Source organism: Syzygium oleosum, unplaced genomic scaffold, assembly GCF_021117445.2.
Source record: "Syzygium oleosum isolate NSW1041296 unplaced genomic scaffold, Sole_v2.1 Sole_v2.11, whole genome shotgun sequence".
Lineage (NCBI taxonomy): Eukaryota > Viridiplantae > Streptophyta > Magnoliopsida > Myrtales > Myrtaceae > Syzygium > Syzygium oleosum.
The window spans coordinates 4,450,422-4,470,215 of NW_026607495.1; the positions used below are offsets into that span (position 1 = coordinate 4,450,422).

General features: G+C 37.5%; 1 protein-coding gene across 1 annotated transcript; it reads left to right on the forward strand.

Annotated features, from left to right (window-relative positions):
* Window positions 1-4: 4 nt before the first annotated feature.
* On the forward strand, window positions 5-2,170 carry LOC115673824 (E3 ubiquitin-protein ligase RSL1-like). Its single transcript, XM_056316162.1, has 2 exons — window positions 5-15; window positions 1,291-2,170. Exons 1-2 carry the CDS (start codon window positions 5-7, stop codon window positions 2,168-2,170), a joined length of 891 nt encoding a protein of 296 aa, XP_056172137.1.
* The last annotated feature ends 17,624 nt before the right edge of the window (window positions 2,171-19,794 follow it).

The following is a 19,794-nucleotide window of genomic DNA, read 5'->3' on the forward strand; positions in this document are numbered from 1 at the left end:
ACGGATGGTCTCACAGTGAGATTGCTTGGCCTTCCACCAGATTATTTATTAACAAATTGTTGAAGGAATGCACCTCCTCTCTTCTCTCAAGAATTCTAGATATTTCTAAGTTACCTAAGACAATTGCTTTTAAGTGTCTGGGTCAGTGTGAGAATTTAGGACTGGGGGTAGACATTTTTTGGCATTTTCGTAAACAGGAAGATAAGAATAATTTATGTGAAGTTGTAAAGTGGTCTCCAAAGGTAAAATTAAGGTATGTATTTGGTACTTTTAAAATTATAGGTATTTAATTGGTTATTAAATAAAAGTAAGAAATGTTTTTTGTACGTTGCATGGATTTAAATAATTAATAAACATAAAAAGGACAGTTCTTCCGCACCATTGCGGTGCTGTGATATTTACAGCAAGTGTAAAAGATTGACTAGAACCTATTGTATTTAATTGGAATTTAAAAAAAAATTTGATTCAGAAGTTCTTTCAAGTCTAGAATAGATCTTCTTAAATTTAAGATTTTACCATAATTGGATTTAAACGGGAGATTTTCCTTCTCGGCATCTAATCCAAAATTGATTTTCCTTTCTAACAGATTGACACCATATAAAAGTCCTTATTATAAACTATATCAATTAAGAGAATTTTTGCTTTTCTTTTGCGAGGATATTTATCTTTGATCAGTTTATTTAGCCGTGTTTTCATTGCCATCTTCCAACGGAACAATATTTGACCTTTCTAGAATGAGAAATTTTTTGAGGTCCTCTAGTGTACGTATGCATACGCACATGCATGCATGTCTACATACATACAAACATACAATACTCTAACACATGCAAAGCCAATCTCATTTACGTTACGGGTCCAATATGTTCTTTTGTTAACATTTATATATTAAGTTGTGCATTCATCAAACGATAAGACTAGAATTTAACGAGAGTTGAAATGCAGAAAAATATAATTAAAAGGCAAAGAAAAGATCTGAAAAGATATAAGTTTAGGATCTCCTATTTTGATATCGTCCTAAAATATGCAACAAATCAAAGTTTCAATGTGAGAGCTATATCCTTCATCTTGACTTTGATCCAAGCAAAGCTAGCTTAGTTTAAAAAAAATTACAAAAATGGTAGGACCATCCAAAATATAAAAAAAATTTAAGAAAAAACTCCTGAAGAAGGAATTAAAGTCCCAATCATAGAAAGTAATTTCTCCGCTAAGGTTTCGTGCACAGTACACCGCATCTTTAAAAAGAAAAACAAACAAAGCGACCTTCTAAGGACCAACAAGCCACAAAACAAGCACATTCAAAGAAAAGAAGCGGCACTTTGATGTTTTCTCGCAAGATGATCTCTTCTTATCATTCTTGTTTGATGGTCCTGGAGTATCAGATTCTGAATATGCCCAAGAGTTGCACTTTCAGGAGGTTTTAGAAGTCTCCTGGGTGATGAATATGAATCCTTCAAAAAGAAATACCGGGTCTTCCTCGTCTTTAGCGGTTGTGACTGAGGCAAACCCAAACAGAAGCCAGATGATAATCATAGACCCGGTTGAGATAGGTGTTCAAAAAGATGGTGGTGAGTCATCAGAGAGATTCTGTGAGATTTGTGCGGAGAGAAAAGAGGCCAAAGAGATGTTCAGCATCGGGACCGTGTGGTCTCACACCTTTCGCTCTCTCCGCATAAGCAGGTATGTGGAGACCAAAGTCCTGGACACTGTCACCACCATCAAATGCCCAGGATTGGAGTGTGAGGGTGTCCTACAGATTAATTCCTGCAGGCAAATCCTCCCTGAGAATGTTCTCTACATGTGGGAGAAATCGCTGTGTGAGGCGATGTTTCTCGAGGCGCAGAAGTTCTATTGCCCTTTCGAAAACTGCTCAGCCCTTTTGATCAAGGACTATGATGGTGGGGAGGTGATTAGAGAGAGTGAGTGTCCAGATTGCCACAGGTTGTTCTGTGCCCAGTGTTCCGTGCCGTGTCATGCCGGCATGTCGTGCGAGGAGTTTTGGTCACTGAATGAGGATGAGAGAGGGAGTCTGGATCTCATTGTGAGGGAGCTTGCAAAGGAAAAGAACTATGGGAGACGCCCCAAATGCAAATTTGATGCGGAGAGGACTCAGGGTTGTGCTCGCATCACTTGCGGGTTTGTGATACGTTCACTGAAAAGAATCACTTGCTAGCGAATCATTTATCAAGATAAATCAAGAAGCTTGACACATGACAGCTTCTTTGTTGAGATTTTTCTAAAATCCTATAGACGTCGTTGAGTTGTTGCTTGTGTGTAATTGGCGAAACAGAATTTACAGGGGATCTTCCATTTTTCAGAGGAACTGATATCGATTGTGGCTTTCAAAATTTAAATTACATAAAAGGCAGATTAACTCATGATAATGAAATTCAAGTACAAAGTTTAAGCATATTTCATCATATTGTAGTGGTTAAAATACTCTTCAATACAGTGTGAAAGCTTATGACTAGGCAATGGTCAGTATGTAGTTTGATAATTAAGCATAACGCGTTTCATATATCTGGCGTAGCTAACAAGGATCACCTAGAGGGGGGGTGAATAGGTGATTTGAATGATTTTAATCAATTTAAAGCGGAAACAATTGATCACCGGTAAAGTCTAAACAATGTTCAGATTCTGAGCAGTTTATATAGACAATGTGCTAGTGTGCAGTATGTAAAATAAGAGCTTAGGGATAGAAAAACTGCACAAAAGAAGTCATAGTGGTTCGGCTTAGATCAAGCCTACATCCATTCTCCCACACTGACAGTCTACTGACTAGATTTCACTATGTGATCAAAAAGAATTACAAGTTCTGAGTGATATCACTCTGTGAATGATAAGATTCTCTATCTCACACAATTACTTTTACAAGATGTCCCTTAAGATCTTAGTGTTTTGCTCTGGAAAGACAAATAGTAGAATCAAAGTATGCTCAGACTTTGGACTTGTTGATTCTTGACTTCGTTCTGTACCTTCTGCTCCTCATTAATCTTCTTTTATACTCCTCCACTTCCAAACTAATCGTTGGACAGTCTTCAAATAATCATCTTCCAATCTTCACCTTGGATAGATTTGTATAAAATCGATTGAGCAGCCGTTGGTTGACAAAATTTGAATCCCGCTGAATCTAGTCACCCATACAATCAGAATCTTGGTTTCCATAAATAAAACGGCAAAAGAACACTACAAGTGCCATAACTTGTGTACGGCGCTCACTTTAGTGCCATAACTTTTTTTTTTTTTTTTTTTTGGTAACCCGGGAACCCCCCGCACGGCCGACAGCCGAGGAGGTAAACCCGGGGTGACGCTAGCGCAGGACCCACCACCACGACGTCACGCTTAAGAATCCCTAACGCCAGCGCTGGGATTCGAACTCCTACCCTTCGTGGGGGGAGGAGAGCCCGAAGCCAGCGCAGCCGCTGAGGGCGGTGGTGCCATAACTTTTTTTTGGATCACTTTAGTGCTAAAATTTTTGAAAAACGATCACTTAAGTGCTAAAATTTTTGAAAAACGATCACTTAAGTGCCAACTCTGGTGCCGTACACAATTTTTCGCCGGAAATCTGACGTGGCATTTTTTTATTAATTTCTGAAGCTGACGTGGCTCGCCGGAGTCTCGCCGGAGATTGGCACTTAAGTTATCGTTTTTCAAAAATTTTAGCACTTAAATATTCGTTTTTCAAAAATTTTAGAACTTAAGTGATCGTTTTTCAAAAATTTTAGCACTAAAGTGATAAAAAAAAAAAGTTATGACACTTAAGTGATCGTTTTTCCTCCTACTTGGCACCAAAGTGATCCGAAAAAAAGTTATGGCACCAAAGTGAGCGCCGTACACAAGTTATGGCACTTATAGTGTCCTTTTGCCTAAATAAAACTATATCCATTGTGATATATATACTTGCCTTAATATTTTATTGTCAATCAATTATAACCTTTTAACATTGAGTCAATAAAAACTTTCATTCTATGAAATTCTCGCCAAATCACTGGTCGTTACTTTCGTTCTGAGTAGTTTCAGAGTCTGAGTAACTTCTGGTTCTTACTTCTCATTCAGAACTTAAGTCAGTGTGGGTCTTCAGTAGGGTCTGAACCTTTCAAAAATAAAGTCTGAAGTTCTTCATCTACTTAAAATAAAGTCTGAGTGACTTTTACAGTAGAGTCTAAACTTCTCGATCTAATTCTTGTAAAGTCTAAGTGTCTTCCTTCTGGTCTGATGTAGCTAGCAAGGATCACCTAGAGGGGGGTGAATAGGTGATCTTAAACAATTTTTGATAATTTATGCGGAAACAAAATAAATCATAGTAGAGTCTGAATAAAATTCAGATTCAAGACAGATTATAAAGACGGTACTCTTGATGTGCAGAATGTAAAGTAAGAGATAAGGGATAGAGAATCTGCACACAAGTTTATAGTGGTTCGGCTTATAGCAAGCCTACGTCCACTCTCCCATGCTTACAGCCTACCGGCTGGATTTCACTATGTAATCAAGAGGAATTACAACTTCTGAGTGTTAACACTCTTGAGTATGATAGGACTCTCTATCTCACACAATCACTCTTACAAAGTGTCCCTCAAGATCTTAATGTTTGGTTCAGAATGACAAGAGAAATTATTGGAGTATGCTCAGACTTTGGACTTGTTGATTCTTGATTCTGTACTTCCTTCTGCTGCTCGTTGATCCTCTTAAATACTCCTAAACTAGCCATTGGACAGCTTTCAGAGGATCATCTTCCAATCTTCACCTTGGACAGATTTGTATAGAAAGGATTGAGTAGCCGTTGGATGACAGATTCTGAATCCCGCTGATTCTGGTCGCCCATACAATCAGAATCTTGGTTTCCATAACTAGAGCTTTGTCCGTTGTAATGCATTCTTGTCGTGATGTTTGATTGTCAATCAATTTGATTGAGATTGAGACAATCAGAACATTCCTTCTGTGAAATCCATGCCAGATCACTAGCTGTTGTGTTACGTTCTGAATTCTGCGTCTGAAGAAATTCTGCGTCTGCATCTGAAGAACTTCTGCATCTGTGTCTGAAGAATTTCTGCGTCTGATTAATTTCTTCGTCTGCATCTGCATCTGAATAACTTCTGCTTCTGCATCTGCATCTGAATAACTTCTACGTCTGAATCTCAGAACCTAGATTATGTGGGTCTTCAAAAACATACTTGACAGTTTGTAAAGTCTGAATAACTTTCTTCTGAGCTTCCAGAATATACAGACCTGGAATAAATTTGTTCAGAATAAGTATCAGATTTACAATAACATAGAAGGTTTTGTCAACTTCAAAATCAATAGGAGTTTTCATCAACAATCTCCCCCTTTTTTATGGTGACAAAACTTTCTTGCAGATTGAATTATTTTGAAAATAAATAAACATATTAAGCTCCTAAAACACAGATTGAAAGAGCAAACTCTGTTGATATCTCTGTCTTTCTTCCTTTGAATATAACCTGTAAATCTGCACATAATTTCTCCCCCTTTTTATCATCAGCAAAAAGATAATAATAGAGAGAATAAGGCACTGAGATTTAACTAATCAACCAGTCTAACAATAAGTATGAGATATATTACAGACCAATTGAATAAAAATGTGGAGAGAAATGTTGAAAAACAGGCTATTTTTTAGGAGTACGAATCAGTTGAAAGTTTTCCAATATTGAGACAGCCTCCTCAATCTTCGAACTGCATTGACCTATGGCCTTATCCATGTTGGATGAGCACATAGTAATGGCTTCCTCTAATGCTGCTTTATCTGCTGCTGCCTGAAGTTGTTGAGCCTTGGTGTTTTCCTCAATAATTTTCTGTAGATTCTGCATATGTTGTTCTAAAGCAGTTTGCTTGTCTTTAATCTCAAGCAGAATAGAAAGGATGTTCTGATTTTCGGATGGCTGACCTTGGACATTAGCTTCCTCAGACTGATTGTACCCTGTGGCTGATTCTGGTGGAATCTCCCCCTCAACAGGTGATTGATCTTCACAAACATATTCTGCATGTATGGATTCTGAACCCTTGGAAGCTGGTTCAGGAACATGTCCTGGGCCTCCTGTTTCAAAGTGTTCTGCTTCTGCTTCATCATTTTCATCATGCAGAAGAATTCTACGTTTCTTGCTGTACACTTTTAGTGGAGTAGGGGAATCAGGCTGCTTGCTGGCTGAACTGGTTCTTTTCCTTTGCTCCTTTACTTTCTCAACTTTCTTGCCAACAGATTTTACCTCTGACTTTTCAGCCTCTTTTCCTTTTACTCTGTCCCTTACATCTTCAAATTTCTTCATTTTGGAGAGCATTCGTTCTCCAACAAACATAAGAGGTAGCATGGTTTCACGCAACTCACCAGGAATAGATATATTGAGAAACATGAAGATACGAGTGATTAAAGCTCTATATGGCAGATGACCCTTATCCTTCTGTAATGCTCTGTACATATGAAATATGATGAGGTGAGGAAGAGAGAAGGATTGACCTTTCAAGATAGCCCAAATGAGCTTTATCTCTGATTTTGATAGGTCAGTTTTTGAGGCATCTTTTGGCTTCAAACAGTTGATTATGATCTTATGCAAGATCACAGATCGTCTGGATAAGTCAGAATAGGAGAGATGGCGCTTTGATCCTTAAGCAAAGTTTGGATTGTCAGAAGCCACCTGAGAAGCTTCTTCAAGATTCACTGCCAACGGAGTAAAATTAGAGTGTGTGGCTCCAATTATCCTTGCCAATTCATGTGCTTTTAAATCAACCTTCTTGTCACCAACAGTAAACTGAATCCAATTTGGTGACAGAATTGAAAGATTGGAATAGAAGTAGGCAGTTAATTCAGCATAAGTATTGGCAGATTGAAGGCAAAATTCATAAATCCCTAACTTCTCAAACAGGTGCTGTACAGAAATGCCAGCCTTCTCCAAGAATTCGAAATCCACAGTCCTATTGTTCATTACTCCTCTAGCAAGTAACAACTTGTAGCACATGTGATGCGCAGTGCTTCTGAACAAACTTCCTGTTCCAGGCAAACCAGATGCTATTCCCACATTTATCTCAAAAGTCTCAAAAAATCGTGCATCATTATCAGGAACAACAAATTTTGAAGCACTAGTAGACTTAGGGCTTACATGAACCGATTTCTTTTCAGAAGGAGTTGAAGCTTCTCCAACTTTTTCTTTGCCCTTTCTTGAGGAAGTCTCTTGTGGGGTAGAGCGAGCTGGAACTTTGTCAGTTTTACAACAAAACTCAGAGTAGGTTTCAGCGAGATGTTCTTCAGAGAGTAAATTATTGTCTTTAAGACAGTCACGCAGAACCGATTCAGAGGCATTGCTTCTCTTTAACCGCTGATAAGCATTCCATACAAGCTTGATACTTCGAAAACGAAAATTTGTTTTACCGGTTGATTTCGGTGGCGACAATCGCTGAGGAGGTGTTGCTTCAGAACGGTCTTCATGATGGTCGGATTCTGAGTCTGAAACTTCCAAATATTCCGCCGATGCAGTAGACTTTGAGTCTTGATTGAGAATACGGGACGATCTTCTACAGGCCACCATCTTGACCGGCATTATGACACTTTTGGAGACGAAAGTTTCGATCTTTGGAGGAAGAAGAGGAGAGTCTCTGAATATCGGAAGGGTTTTGAGAGTAAAAGATCGTACTGATAGGGTTTTGAAGAGAAGGACGAGTTTAAAAAGGAGGTGGATAAGTTTTGGAAGGAAAGTTATTTTTAGAAAATAAAAAGATATCCCAAGCAAGTAGAAAGAAAATATAAGCTTAATCAAACGTGATGATATCATAACAATATATTAAGCACAATTTATCAGATAAATTAGAATACATACCTGATTTGCTTCCAAAAGTAACGATTATAAAAATATCCTGCCAAAAATGCCAAAAATATACCCGCCAAAAATTTGAATAAGGAACGTACCTTTCTTTGTGAGTCTGAAAAATGTTCAGACTGAGAATACATGAGTCTGAAAAATTTCTGTCTATCAAACACTTCAAGAAAATGGATAAGTGATGCACAGTTTGTCTCTTATGAATTCAAATGAAGATTTATCAAGAGGTTTTGTAAATATATCAGCTAATTGATTCTTAGAATCAGTGAATTGAATATTCACATCACCATTTTGAACATGATCTCGAATAAAGTGATGCTTGATTTCAATATGCTTAGCTCGAGAATGAAGAATTGGGTTCTTTGTCAAATTGATTGCACTTGTGTTGTCACATTTGATTGCAACACTTGATTCTTCAATATCAAAGTCTTGTAATTGCTGCTTCATCCACGAGAATCGTGCACTGCAACTTTCCAATGCTACATATTCGCCGCTTTAGTGAAAGTGCAACTGTATTCTGCTTCTTTGAGTACCAGGATACCAACATATTCCCAAGCAGTTGACATGTACCTGAAGTACTTTTCCTGTCCACTTTACATCCAGCTAAATCAGCATCAGAATATCCAGTAAGAGTAAAATCTGAATCTTTGGAATACCAAAGACCTAACATTGGATATGTTCCAATGTATTTGATTATTCTCTTTACTGCAGATAAATAAGATTCCCTTGGGTCTGATTGAAATCTTGCACACATGCAGACACTAAATAGAATGTCAGGTCTAGATGCAGTGAGATACAATAATGAACCTATCATGCTTCTATATACCTTCTGATCAACCTTTTTACCATTTTCATCTTTGTCCAGTTTGGATGAATGAGACATGGGAATATCTGTTTTCTTGCAATTCTGTAATCCAAACTTCTTGATAATCTCCTTTGCATACTTCTCTTGGCAAATGAATGTACCATCTTTGGTTTGTTTCACTTGAAGGCCAAGAAAGAATGATAATTCTCCCATCATACTCATCTCGAACTCGTTCTGCATATTCTTTGAGAATTCCTTGCAAAGCAATTCGTTAGAGGATCCAAAGATTATATCATCAACATAAATTTGAACAAGTAAGAAATCCTTACCCTTTCTCTTAACAAATAAAGTTGTATCAACCTTACCTTTGGTGAAGCCATTTTGCAGAAGGAAGTTACTTAACCTTTCGTACCAAGCTCTGGGTGCTTGTTTCAGATCGTAAAGAGCCTTCTTGAGTCTGTAGACATAATCAGTCTTTCTAGGTTCTTCGAAACCAGGTGGTTATTCCACATATACTTCTTCTTTGATATATCCATTCAGAAAGGCACTTTTCACGTCCATCTGAAACAATTTAAAGTTATGGAAACAAGCATAAGCTAATAGTAGCCGAATGGTTTCTAACCTTGCAACTGGTGCATATGTTTCATCATAATCTATGCCTTCTTCTTGAGAATAGCCTTTTGCAACCAGTCTTGCTTTGTTTCTTGTAACTTTCCCTTTGTCATCCAGTTTGTTTCTGAATACCCATTTTGTTCCAATTACTGGATGATTTTTGGGTCTTGGCACAAGCTCTCATACTTTATTGATTCTGAACTGCTGAAGTTCCTTCTGCATAGCATCGATCCAGCTTTCATCTGATAAAGCTTCACCAACTTCTTTTGGTTCTATTTCTGATATCAATGCCAAGTTGCTGATGTTCTCTTTGTGTTTGGATCTTGTCTTGATGCCATCTTCTATTTCTCCAATGATGAGGTTCTTCGGATGACTGGATTTATGTTTCCAGTTTTTGTCAAATCTTTCCTTCTGAAAATCTGCAGACTCTGAACTTTCTGGTTGAGTCTGTATTGTATCTTCTTTTCCTTCTTTTCCTTCTGATACTAATTGTTGATGATCTTCTAATAACTCTTGAATGTTGGGAGATGGTTCAGATTCATCTCTGTGAGTCTGAATGTTTTCTTCAAACTTTACATTCATTGATTCTTCCACAGTCTGAGACTTTTTGTTGAAGACTCTGTATGCTTTACTTGTAGTAGAATATCGAAGGAAAAATCCTTCATCTGCTTTCTCATCAAACTTACCAGTGCGGTCATTTGGATTTTTCAGAATAAAGCATTTACAACCAAATACACGAAAATATGAAATGTTGGGCTTTCTACCTTTATAAAGCTCATAGGGGGTTTTCTCAAGAATAGGTCTGAGAAAAGCTCTGTTAATGATATAACATGTTGTAAAAACTGCATCTGCCCAGAAATGAAAAGGAATTTTGCTTTCAATCAACAGAGTTCTTGCCATTTCTTGCAAAGAACGATTTTTCCTCTCCACAACACCATTTTGTTCTGGTGTATAAGGAGTAGAAAAATTGTGTCGAAAGCCATTTTCCTCACAAAAATCTGAAAAACTTTGATTTTTAAATTCTCCCCCATGATCAGTTTTAATGCTGGAAATGGAATAGCCCTTTTCATTCTGAATTCTTCTTGCAAATTTTGAAAAATATGAAAATGCTTCATTTTTATGAGCAAGGAAAAATACCCAAGTAAATCTTGTGAAGTCATCAATAATAACTAAACAATATTTCTTACCACCAATACTTTGAGTTCTTGTTGGTCCAAATAGATCCATATGAAGAAGCTGCAAAGCACGATTAGTGGAAACATGATGTATAGTCTTGAAAGAGCTCCTTACTTGCTTTCCTAGTGTACAGGCATTGCATAACTCTGCTTTCTTGTATTTCAAATCTGGTAGACCTTGAACCAGTTTCTTGTTTGAGATCTTTGAGATTTGTTTCATACTGATATGCCACAATCTTCTATGCCATAGATCTTCATCCTCTTTGATTGAGATCAAGCAATGAGTGGAGTTTGGATTGACATCTAGAAGATAGATATTGCCATGTCTTCTTCCTGTAAATGTTTGAGAAGAATCTTTACTTGTCCCTGAGCATGTATCTTCTTGAAAGTTGATTCTGAAACCTGTAATACATAGTTGGCTTATGCTTATCAAGTTGTAGTTGAGTCCTTTCACCAAAGAGACATCATTGATTGTAAGTCCTCCAATTTCAACTGTTCCTTTGCCAACTATTTTTCCTTTGGTATTTCCTCCAAAGGAAACTTTTCCACCATTCAGATTGTGTAGATCAACGAATATACTTGGATCTCCTGTCATATGTCTAGAGCATCCACTGTCTAGGTACCACTTCCTTTTTCTCTTTGTGATAACCTGCAAAAATCACAACATCTCAAGTTTTCTTTGGTACCCATATTTGTTTGGGTCCTTGAGTATTAGTATAAGCTGTCTTAACAAAATCTCTTCTAACAGGTCTCCAGACCTTAGGACATTCATTCTCAAAATGTTGTGGATCTCCACATTTTGAGCACCTGAGTGCACTTCGGCCAACAGGTTTTACAAAATTCCTTTTGAAATGGTTTTTATAAGCTTGTCGAGGAGGTCTTTGTTTTAATCTCTCCTTGACCTTTGGAAAATCAATCAAGCTATCACTTTCCTTCACAAATCCGAGACCAGATTTTTTGTAGTAAGGAATTTGGATAGAAAGGATATGCTTCAAGGTTTCTGAATCCTTTGAAAACTTGGAAGTAATTTCTGAAACTTGCTTTTTCAAAACCGCATTTTCTTTGGAAAGAAAATCTCGACTTTCCTTGACTTGATGAAATTCTTTTTGAAGGAAATCGATTTTTTCTTTTTGTGAAACATCCTGTTACCTCAGTGATGAATTTTCCTTTTTCAAAGAAGAGATGCATTTAAGAGCAGTCTTAAATTCAAAGCATAATTCACCAATGTAATTTGATATTTCAATAGGCATGTCAGAATGTTTTACATCAATCTCCACTTTAGGATCAGAATCTAAATCTGAATTTGAGTCTGAGTCTGACTTAGCCATTAGACAGAAATTTGAGATATCTTCGTCACTGTCTTCACACTCTGTATCACTCCAGGTTTCTGCTTTTAAGGCCTTCTTTGCTTTCTCAAACTTGGTCTTCTTTTTCAGAAGTGGACAATTTGACTTAATATGTCCACGTTTCTTACAGTGAAAGCATATAACATCATTTGATCTCTGTGTTTCATCGAAAGACTTCTTCTTCTCAAAAAGCTTCTTACCTTTGAGGTTTCTTCCTTTGATCTTCATTTTCTTATACTTCTTTATAAAGAGAGCTAGTTCTTCATCATCAACATCTTCATCTTCAGAATCTGCATCAGAATCAATGTTAGTCTTTAAAGCAATTGACTTATTACCTCTGGATTCATTCTCCTCATTCCGTTTCTCAGTCTCATATGATTGAAGAGTTCCAATTAACTCATTCACTTATAGAGGCTTGATCCTTTGTGTTTCTCAAAGAGATGTTTTGATGTTATCCCACTGATTTATCAGTCCTCTCAGAAGTTTGTTGACTTTCATTGCATCTGGAACTAGTTGTCCTTGATAAGCAAGACCGTTTACTATATCAGTAAACCTGTCATACAAATCAGCAATTGATTCTCCAGGCTTCATTTTGAAGGATTCATATTGACCAAGCAAAAGATTGATTTGAGTTTCCTTGGCACGATCTGTTCCTTCATAAGTGACAAGGAGAGTATCCCAGATTTCCTCAGCTGATTCACAAGCAGCAATTTTTTTATATTCAATAGGAGATAAAGCACAATAGAGAGAATAAATTGCTTTGGAATTTAAGGTTTCTCTTTTGGATATCTCAGTTTGAGATAATCGAGGATCTGTTGCTATGCTTGCATCTGCCTTTTCTTTTGAATCAGAAGATCTTGGATTGACTCCTCTGATGATGACATCCCATTGCATGTGATCAATTGACTTTATGAATGCCTTCATCTTATTCTTCCAGACACTATATTCCTTGCCATCGAAGTATGGTGGTCTGTTGTTGCTCTGTCCTTCAATGAGCCCTGGAGCACCATAGCTAGCCATATAGATCGTTAGCTCAGAAGTAAAACACTTCAATAAATGAGCAACCTGCTCTGATACCAATTGATGTAGCTAGCAAGGATCACCTAGAGGGGGTGAATATGTGATCTTAAACAATTTTTGATAATTTATGCGGAAACAAAATAAATCACAGTAGAGTCTGAATAAAATTCAGATTCAATACAGATTATAAAGACGGTACTCTTGATGTGCAGAATGTAAAGTAAGAGATAAGGGATAGAGAATCTGCACACAAGTTTATAGTGGTTCGGCTTATAGCAAGCCTACGTCCACTCTCCCATGCTTACAGCCTACCGGCTAGATTTCACTATGTAATCAAGAGGAATTACAACTTCTGAGTGTTAACACTCTTGAGTATGATAGGACTCTCTATCTCACACAATCACTCTTACAAAGTGTCCCTCAAGATCTTAATGTTTGGTTCAGAATGACAAGAGAAATTATTGGAGTATGCTCAGACTTTGGACTTGTTGATTCTTGATTCTGTACTTCCTTCTGCTGCTCGTTGATCCTCTTAAATACTCCTCTACTAGCCGTTGGACAGCTTTCAGAGGATCATCTTCCAATCTTCACCTTGGACAGATTTGTATAATAAGGATTGAGTAGCCGTTGGATGACAAATTCTGAATCCCGCTGATTCTGGTCGCCCATACAATCAGAATCTTGGTTTCCATAAGTAGAGCTTTGTCCGTTGTAATGCATTCTTGTCGTGATGTTTGATTGTCAATCAATTTGATTGAGATTGAGACAATCAGAACATTCCTTCTGTGAAATCCATGCCAGATCACTAGCTGTTGTGTTACGTTCTGAATTCTGCATCTGAAGAAATTCTGTGTCTGCATCTGAAGAACTTCTCCGTCTGCGTCTGAAGAATTTCTGCATCTGATTAATTTCTTCGTCTGCGTCTGCATCTGCATCTGAATAACTTCTGCTTCTGCATCTGCATCTGAATAACTTCTGCGTCTGAATCTCAGAACCTAGATTATGTGGGTCTTCAAAAACATACTTGACAGTTTGTAAAGTCTGAATAACTTTCTTCTGAGCTTCCAGAATATACAGACCTGAAATAAATTTGTTTAGAATAAGTATCAGATTTACAATAACATAGAAGGTTTTGTCAACTTCAAAATCAATAGGAGTTTTCCTCAACATGGTCTTCATAAAATCTAAGTGTCCAGAAAGTTTAGTTTTTTCTAAGTATTAAAGTTATTACTTCCAGAATATATCTATCTGGATCAAAATACTTCAGAGTACGTGTCAGACTTACAAAATTAACATGGATAGTTTTGTCAACTTCAAAATCCGTCAATTTCTATGGGTAGGTAATACAGCGAATCATAGATTGCACAAGGTGGCATGGCAGGTAGTTTGCTCGATTTGAAATTCTGGAATAAAGTATTGTTAGGTCGCATGCTGTGAAACCTCATCAATCATCCATCCTTTTCCCTTTGGAGTATATGAGCTCACAACACCAAATGCAGAGGCACTCCAATTATGCAGATCAACATTATGGGCAGTATGGCTTGGAGTTGGCGATGTCTCCTTAAATGACAACATATTTTAACCTCGATTATCCATAATTCAAGGTACTGTTGTAGAGAAATTTATGATGAACTCAGACATGCGGGAACAGTTGTGGAGTGGTATGACCTAATCTGGACCAGCGGTATTAACAAACACAATTTTATTAGCTGGCTCGTTTGCAGAAACAGACTACCGACGGCAAAAATCGTCGTCCAATGGATGACCTCAATTGTTATCCAGCGTAACTTCTGTAAGACCGGTATAGAAGACAGAACGCATTTATTCTTCCAGTGTAAGTGGACAGGCAGCTTATGGCGCAGTATCCTTACACAACAGGAAATTATGCGTCATTTGGGGGGATAAAATGAGGAACTTCAATGGATGATTAAGGTAACAAAGGGCAAAGATCTGGCGGCTAGACTCCTTAAGGTATCCTTTCTGGCAACCATTTATGGCATATGGATGGAACGCAACGAAAGACAGTTTCAAAACAAGTCAACTGATATCCATATTATTTTGGCCAACGTGCGTAAAAATGTAAGAGGTAGAGTTCATTAGACCTTCTCAGACAAATGTTGTATTGGCTACTATGTAGAGACTTCCCACCTCCATCTTGTCGAACTATTAGCACCATTTGTAATGCTGGGGGATACCCCTAAGTTGCTGTACTTCATTCACTATATAATACTGACATTTTACACAAAAAAAAACTTCAAAATCCATTAGAAGGTTTCCTCAACAATATCATCAAGCCTTATAAGTGATATTCAAAGGTACATCGTCTCTATATAAGAAGCACTGAGGCCACTTTGCTTAATTCTGTCAATCACTGGTACTCAAAATCACGCGGGTTAGTGTTTTGCTATGAATCCCTCAGCAAAATTAGTGGTACCTGAGTTTGCGAATGTTCAATTGTTCATACTTTTCTACTTTTGGTGGGCCATATTGTTGTTCCTTGGTGGCTTGCAATTGCAAGTGCCAGGTTCAGTTTTGCTATGGATGTGGATCAGAATGGACTCATTCTCATGGTGGTTGCACCAGAAACTGCGAAGCAAAAGGCACAGGAAAGATGGCCTAACCATGTAGTATGATCAGTTGCATCTGAATATATCGTTGATAAGAATTTGCGGTAAAGTAGCAATTTGATGGATGTTTTTTGGTGAAGCAACACATAGTATATGGACAAACCTGCTCTTATGTTTTTTTCCGGGTGTGTGTCGTTCATGTTTGAGCGTCCGGCCACCAGTCAATCTTTTTTTCCAAGAATATCGCTGAAAGATCATTCAATACAAGTCATAGCCACAAATACTACTCATTCAATACAATTCCATATGTTTCTAGGATGCTTTCCCACTTCAATTTTGTGGCTAGTTTGAATATTTCCTTATTATCATCAAAATAGACTATGCCTTATTCTTTTTAAGAGTTTATTTTGTCGCTTAAAATGTTTCTATAAACACAAAGTAGAATCATTTTCGCTTCCTTGAAGCAATAGAAATAAATGAGAGTATGAACACTTTGCCGATGTTCCTAAGATCTGCCATTGCATCTGAGTATTGACAAGAATTGCACTATCTTTAAAACTTTTGGATCATTTTTTTCCTATTGTCGGGGTTTGAATTACGGTCTTTTCGGCCCCGCCTTAACATCTGGCCCTGGCAGTTTTGGAAATGTGACAAACCCTCATCTAACACCTCAAGGGGAGGAACTGCTATATGTTTATCTCCATTCTTGATAGGATGGTGAAAATCTAGCTTAGCAGACTGGGCAAGATTACCCATAGTAATGCTTTTCCAAGACACACTTGACGGGGCAAGTTCTCTCGCTAATCCAGGTTAAGACGCACAGTTGCCAAACCTAACATCAACATCAACACTTACCCCATCCCTAAATTCAGCATCAACATCACACATATATCTACCAGCAGTACAATTACCATCATCATCACAATTAGGGACATCGACAAAAATTGTACCCGGTAAGCCTATATCATTAACTATCAAAGCCACTGCTTTTGCTTCCTCCTTTTGTGAACTGAAGAGGCTATTCTTTATTTATGTAGAAAGTGCATCAAGTTCTCGGGAGATCGGAGATGAGGATTTTCCAATATTTCCTTTTTTTCCTTTTCCATGTTGGGTTCAAACCACCATTTTCGAACTTATTCCTGGTGAAATGGGCCATTGTCTACTGCTAGGGAGGTGGGTCGAAGCACTCAAGAACCTAGACCATCAGTTACAACAACCCAACCAGTGACCTCGACGAGTAAAAATCAAACACAACCCGCAACCCAGCGTCCCCCGTTACCCCAAACAGCAAAATCAGCGATTTGACTTTCGAGAGAGAGACGACTTGTGATGTCAGGAGCAGGGGGACGAACGGTGGACATCGATTGACGAGCTAGGGGAGCGGCGAGCTGCGAAGGGAGTGGTAGCCAAGCAGAAGCGACCAAAAACTCCTCTTTCCTTCTCTCAGGAATTTTGACAAATACCCGGGCCGCGTGTAAGTTGAGTAGGAGACAGCATGGAAAAAAAAGGGACCAAGTGCCGAATACACAAAAGATCTTTTTATACCTTAGCAAATTGAAGGTCTTAAACTCCGTTGAGAAGTGGCACTACCTGCTTAAGAAATGGGTTTGGTCAAATAGACAAAGTCTTATCTTGCGTGAAAATGCATGGTAAAGGACATGTAGCTCATTTGCATGCTAAAGCATTGGCTAGTGGACACGTGGGGAAGATTACTCAATCAATATTAAACTTGTTCTATGCATATCAATTTAATCATAAGCTTTTCCATTTTTTTCAATTTAGTAAAATATCTTTGCGCAAAATTCCGATGCTGTCCTTTCGGCTAATTTTCACCAGAAATTGCTAATGTAGCGGTCCACTCATCGTCGGCTGTCCTACTTAGCGTGTCGGCGATCTAACAAAAACAAATTTGGTCAAAACGACGTTGTTTCAAGTAATTTTCTGAATTTTATAAATATATATATTTCTTTTTCTTCTTTCTTTTACAGTTCATCTTCTTTTTTCTTAGGGTAATATCACAAAAAATCACAAACCGGTATACCTGTGACATATTTACCCCGAACTAATTTTTTGACCACCAAAAAATCCAAACTGGTATACCTGTGACAAATTTACTACAAACTAATTTTTTAACTATCAAAAACCCTAAACTGGTACACTTGTGACAAATTTACTCTCTGTTAAATTGGATTAATATAACGAAAAATCACAAATTGATAAACCTGTGATAAACAGAGGGGTAAAATCCAAAACTGGTACACCATCAACTGCTACGTGTCATCCAACTCAGCAATTTGATCGTAAAATTTAACGGAAACTAACAGAGGGTAAATTTGTCACAGATTTATCAATTTGGGCTTTTCGTGATATTAACCCTTTTTTTCTTTTACTATCCATCTTTTTCTTTCTTTCTTTTTGACTAAATCTTGCATAACTAAAAAAAACCTCTTAGCTCTCTTTGGTCAATCATGCATAGCTCCACCAACTTATCAGGAGATGTTAAATAATGTCTCGAGTTTGAGCCGGTATATAATATGCCTACTTTCTATTCAATTGTGGCCATGAGAAGTGGATATAGATCAACAGTCATGTTTGACCCCATATTAGTTGGACTCCTCTGAAGGCATACAAGGGATTCTTATTTTACCGTTAGATGAGATTCTTGGCTTTATCTATTTTTTTCTTCTTAATGCACAGGAGGAATTGATAAGGATGTTTCCTTCTGTTTAAAAAAATAATAATAAGGCAAGTGGAGATCTTATTCTTTCTTGATTGGTCAAAGCTGATTTGTTGACTCATATATAAAAATAGCAGCAAGAGAAAAAGTACAAGTGAGGCTCTCTGTGTTAAGCCGCGTGTGGAGTTTTTCTTCGGAGAACGTGTAGAGAACTTTAACAAAGAAATCTTTAATCAGCCGCGCGAAGAGTTTCGAACACGGATTTGCATTCAAATTGAGTTTTTTATTTATTTGTATACATTCTGGATTTGGCTGTAATTTAGGTGAAGAAAATACTTGAGCATGCAAATAATTGTACAGATTATTTACTGCTGGCTCTTTTCGTGGAGTAGGTACCGACACTCAGAGCGAAGCACGTAAATATTTTATGTCCTTATTGTTCCTCATTTAATTTTTTATTGATTTCGCATTAATTTAAATTGTAAAATCCTAATAGTTTCCGCGTTAATATTAGAATAGGAGCCATGGCCTTCTTCAACTCCATAATCTCCAAAATCGAAGAACTATCCACTGAGTTACTAAACCGATGCCTCAGCATCGCGCTCTTCTCTCCCAAATATTTAATGTCTATGTAGGTGATGAGCAAAACATCCTTTGAAGCCAAAGTCCTCGAACCTTCCGGAAGGCAAGACGTGAATAAATTTTAATAATATTTTTAAATTTTTTATTTTTTTTCCTTTATTTTCCTTTTCTTCTCTTTTCTTTTTTTCTTTTTTTTCCCTTTTCTTTTTTTTCTTTTTCGTTTTTCTTTTTCCCTTTTTCCCTCTGCCGGGCCTCGTCAATGGCTGCGGAGGTTGCCGGCCTCAGGCAAGGGCGAGGGTTGCCATTGCTCGCCTAAAGGAGGGCAGCCCTCGCCTAGCCTAAGCTAGCGAGGGCCCCCCTCATCAACGTCGGCCATGCCGTGTAGGTTTAAGACTTGTTTATGTCATCATCAGTCATGCCACTTAGGACGACCAACATTCACGTCAGCGATTCTCAATCAAAATTGGCCGAATGGACTTTATTGGCAAAACGTAAAAAGGTTTAAAACTCAATTGGTAAAATTGAAAAGTTTACGACTTAATTGGAAAAAGTACAATATATTTAAGTCTTTTTAAATAATTTTCCCCATTTAGTCTTAGGCCTTTATTTATTATCTATTATTATTAGCATTTATGATCTCTAAAAGAAGTGATAGAGTACATGCGCAGTCGGTGATGTGTTTACTCCACGTCATGGACGTTGATTTACTAATAATATGTGCGAATTCATCTGGATTGGGGAGAATAGGAGATCGAAGTCCTAGAATAGTAGGATGTAGCGGAAGCAAAGTGGAATTTGAGATGTTACACTAGAACTCTCATTGCATTTATACCTAAAAATCTTGTACTTTTAAATTTACAGGGTTACTAACTTTTGATATAAAAAAGTAAAGTAGGGAAAGTAAGTTTTTCGCACTAAACCTTGAACTTTTATCATTAGTGGTTAATAGCCAATCTGAAATCGAAATTTGGGATAAATCTTCCAGTTAGGAGATCAAAGTACGGTTCATCCATTCATTAGCAATCATTCAATTTGCAAGTTCCGAAATCTTGTATGTTTGAGTTATTGCTCAAGGGACTTTTTGGTCCTTCTTAATTAAACCAAATCAGATTCTCCTATTCCGTTCATTAGCAATCATTCAACAACTTCTAATTTTAAATTATGGAATAGGGTTTAAGTGGAAGTTTCCTCTT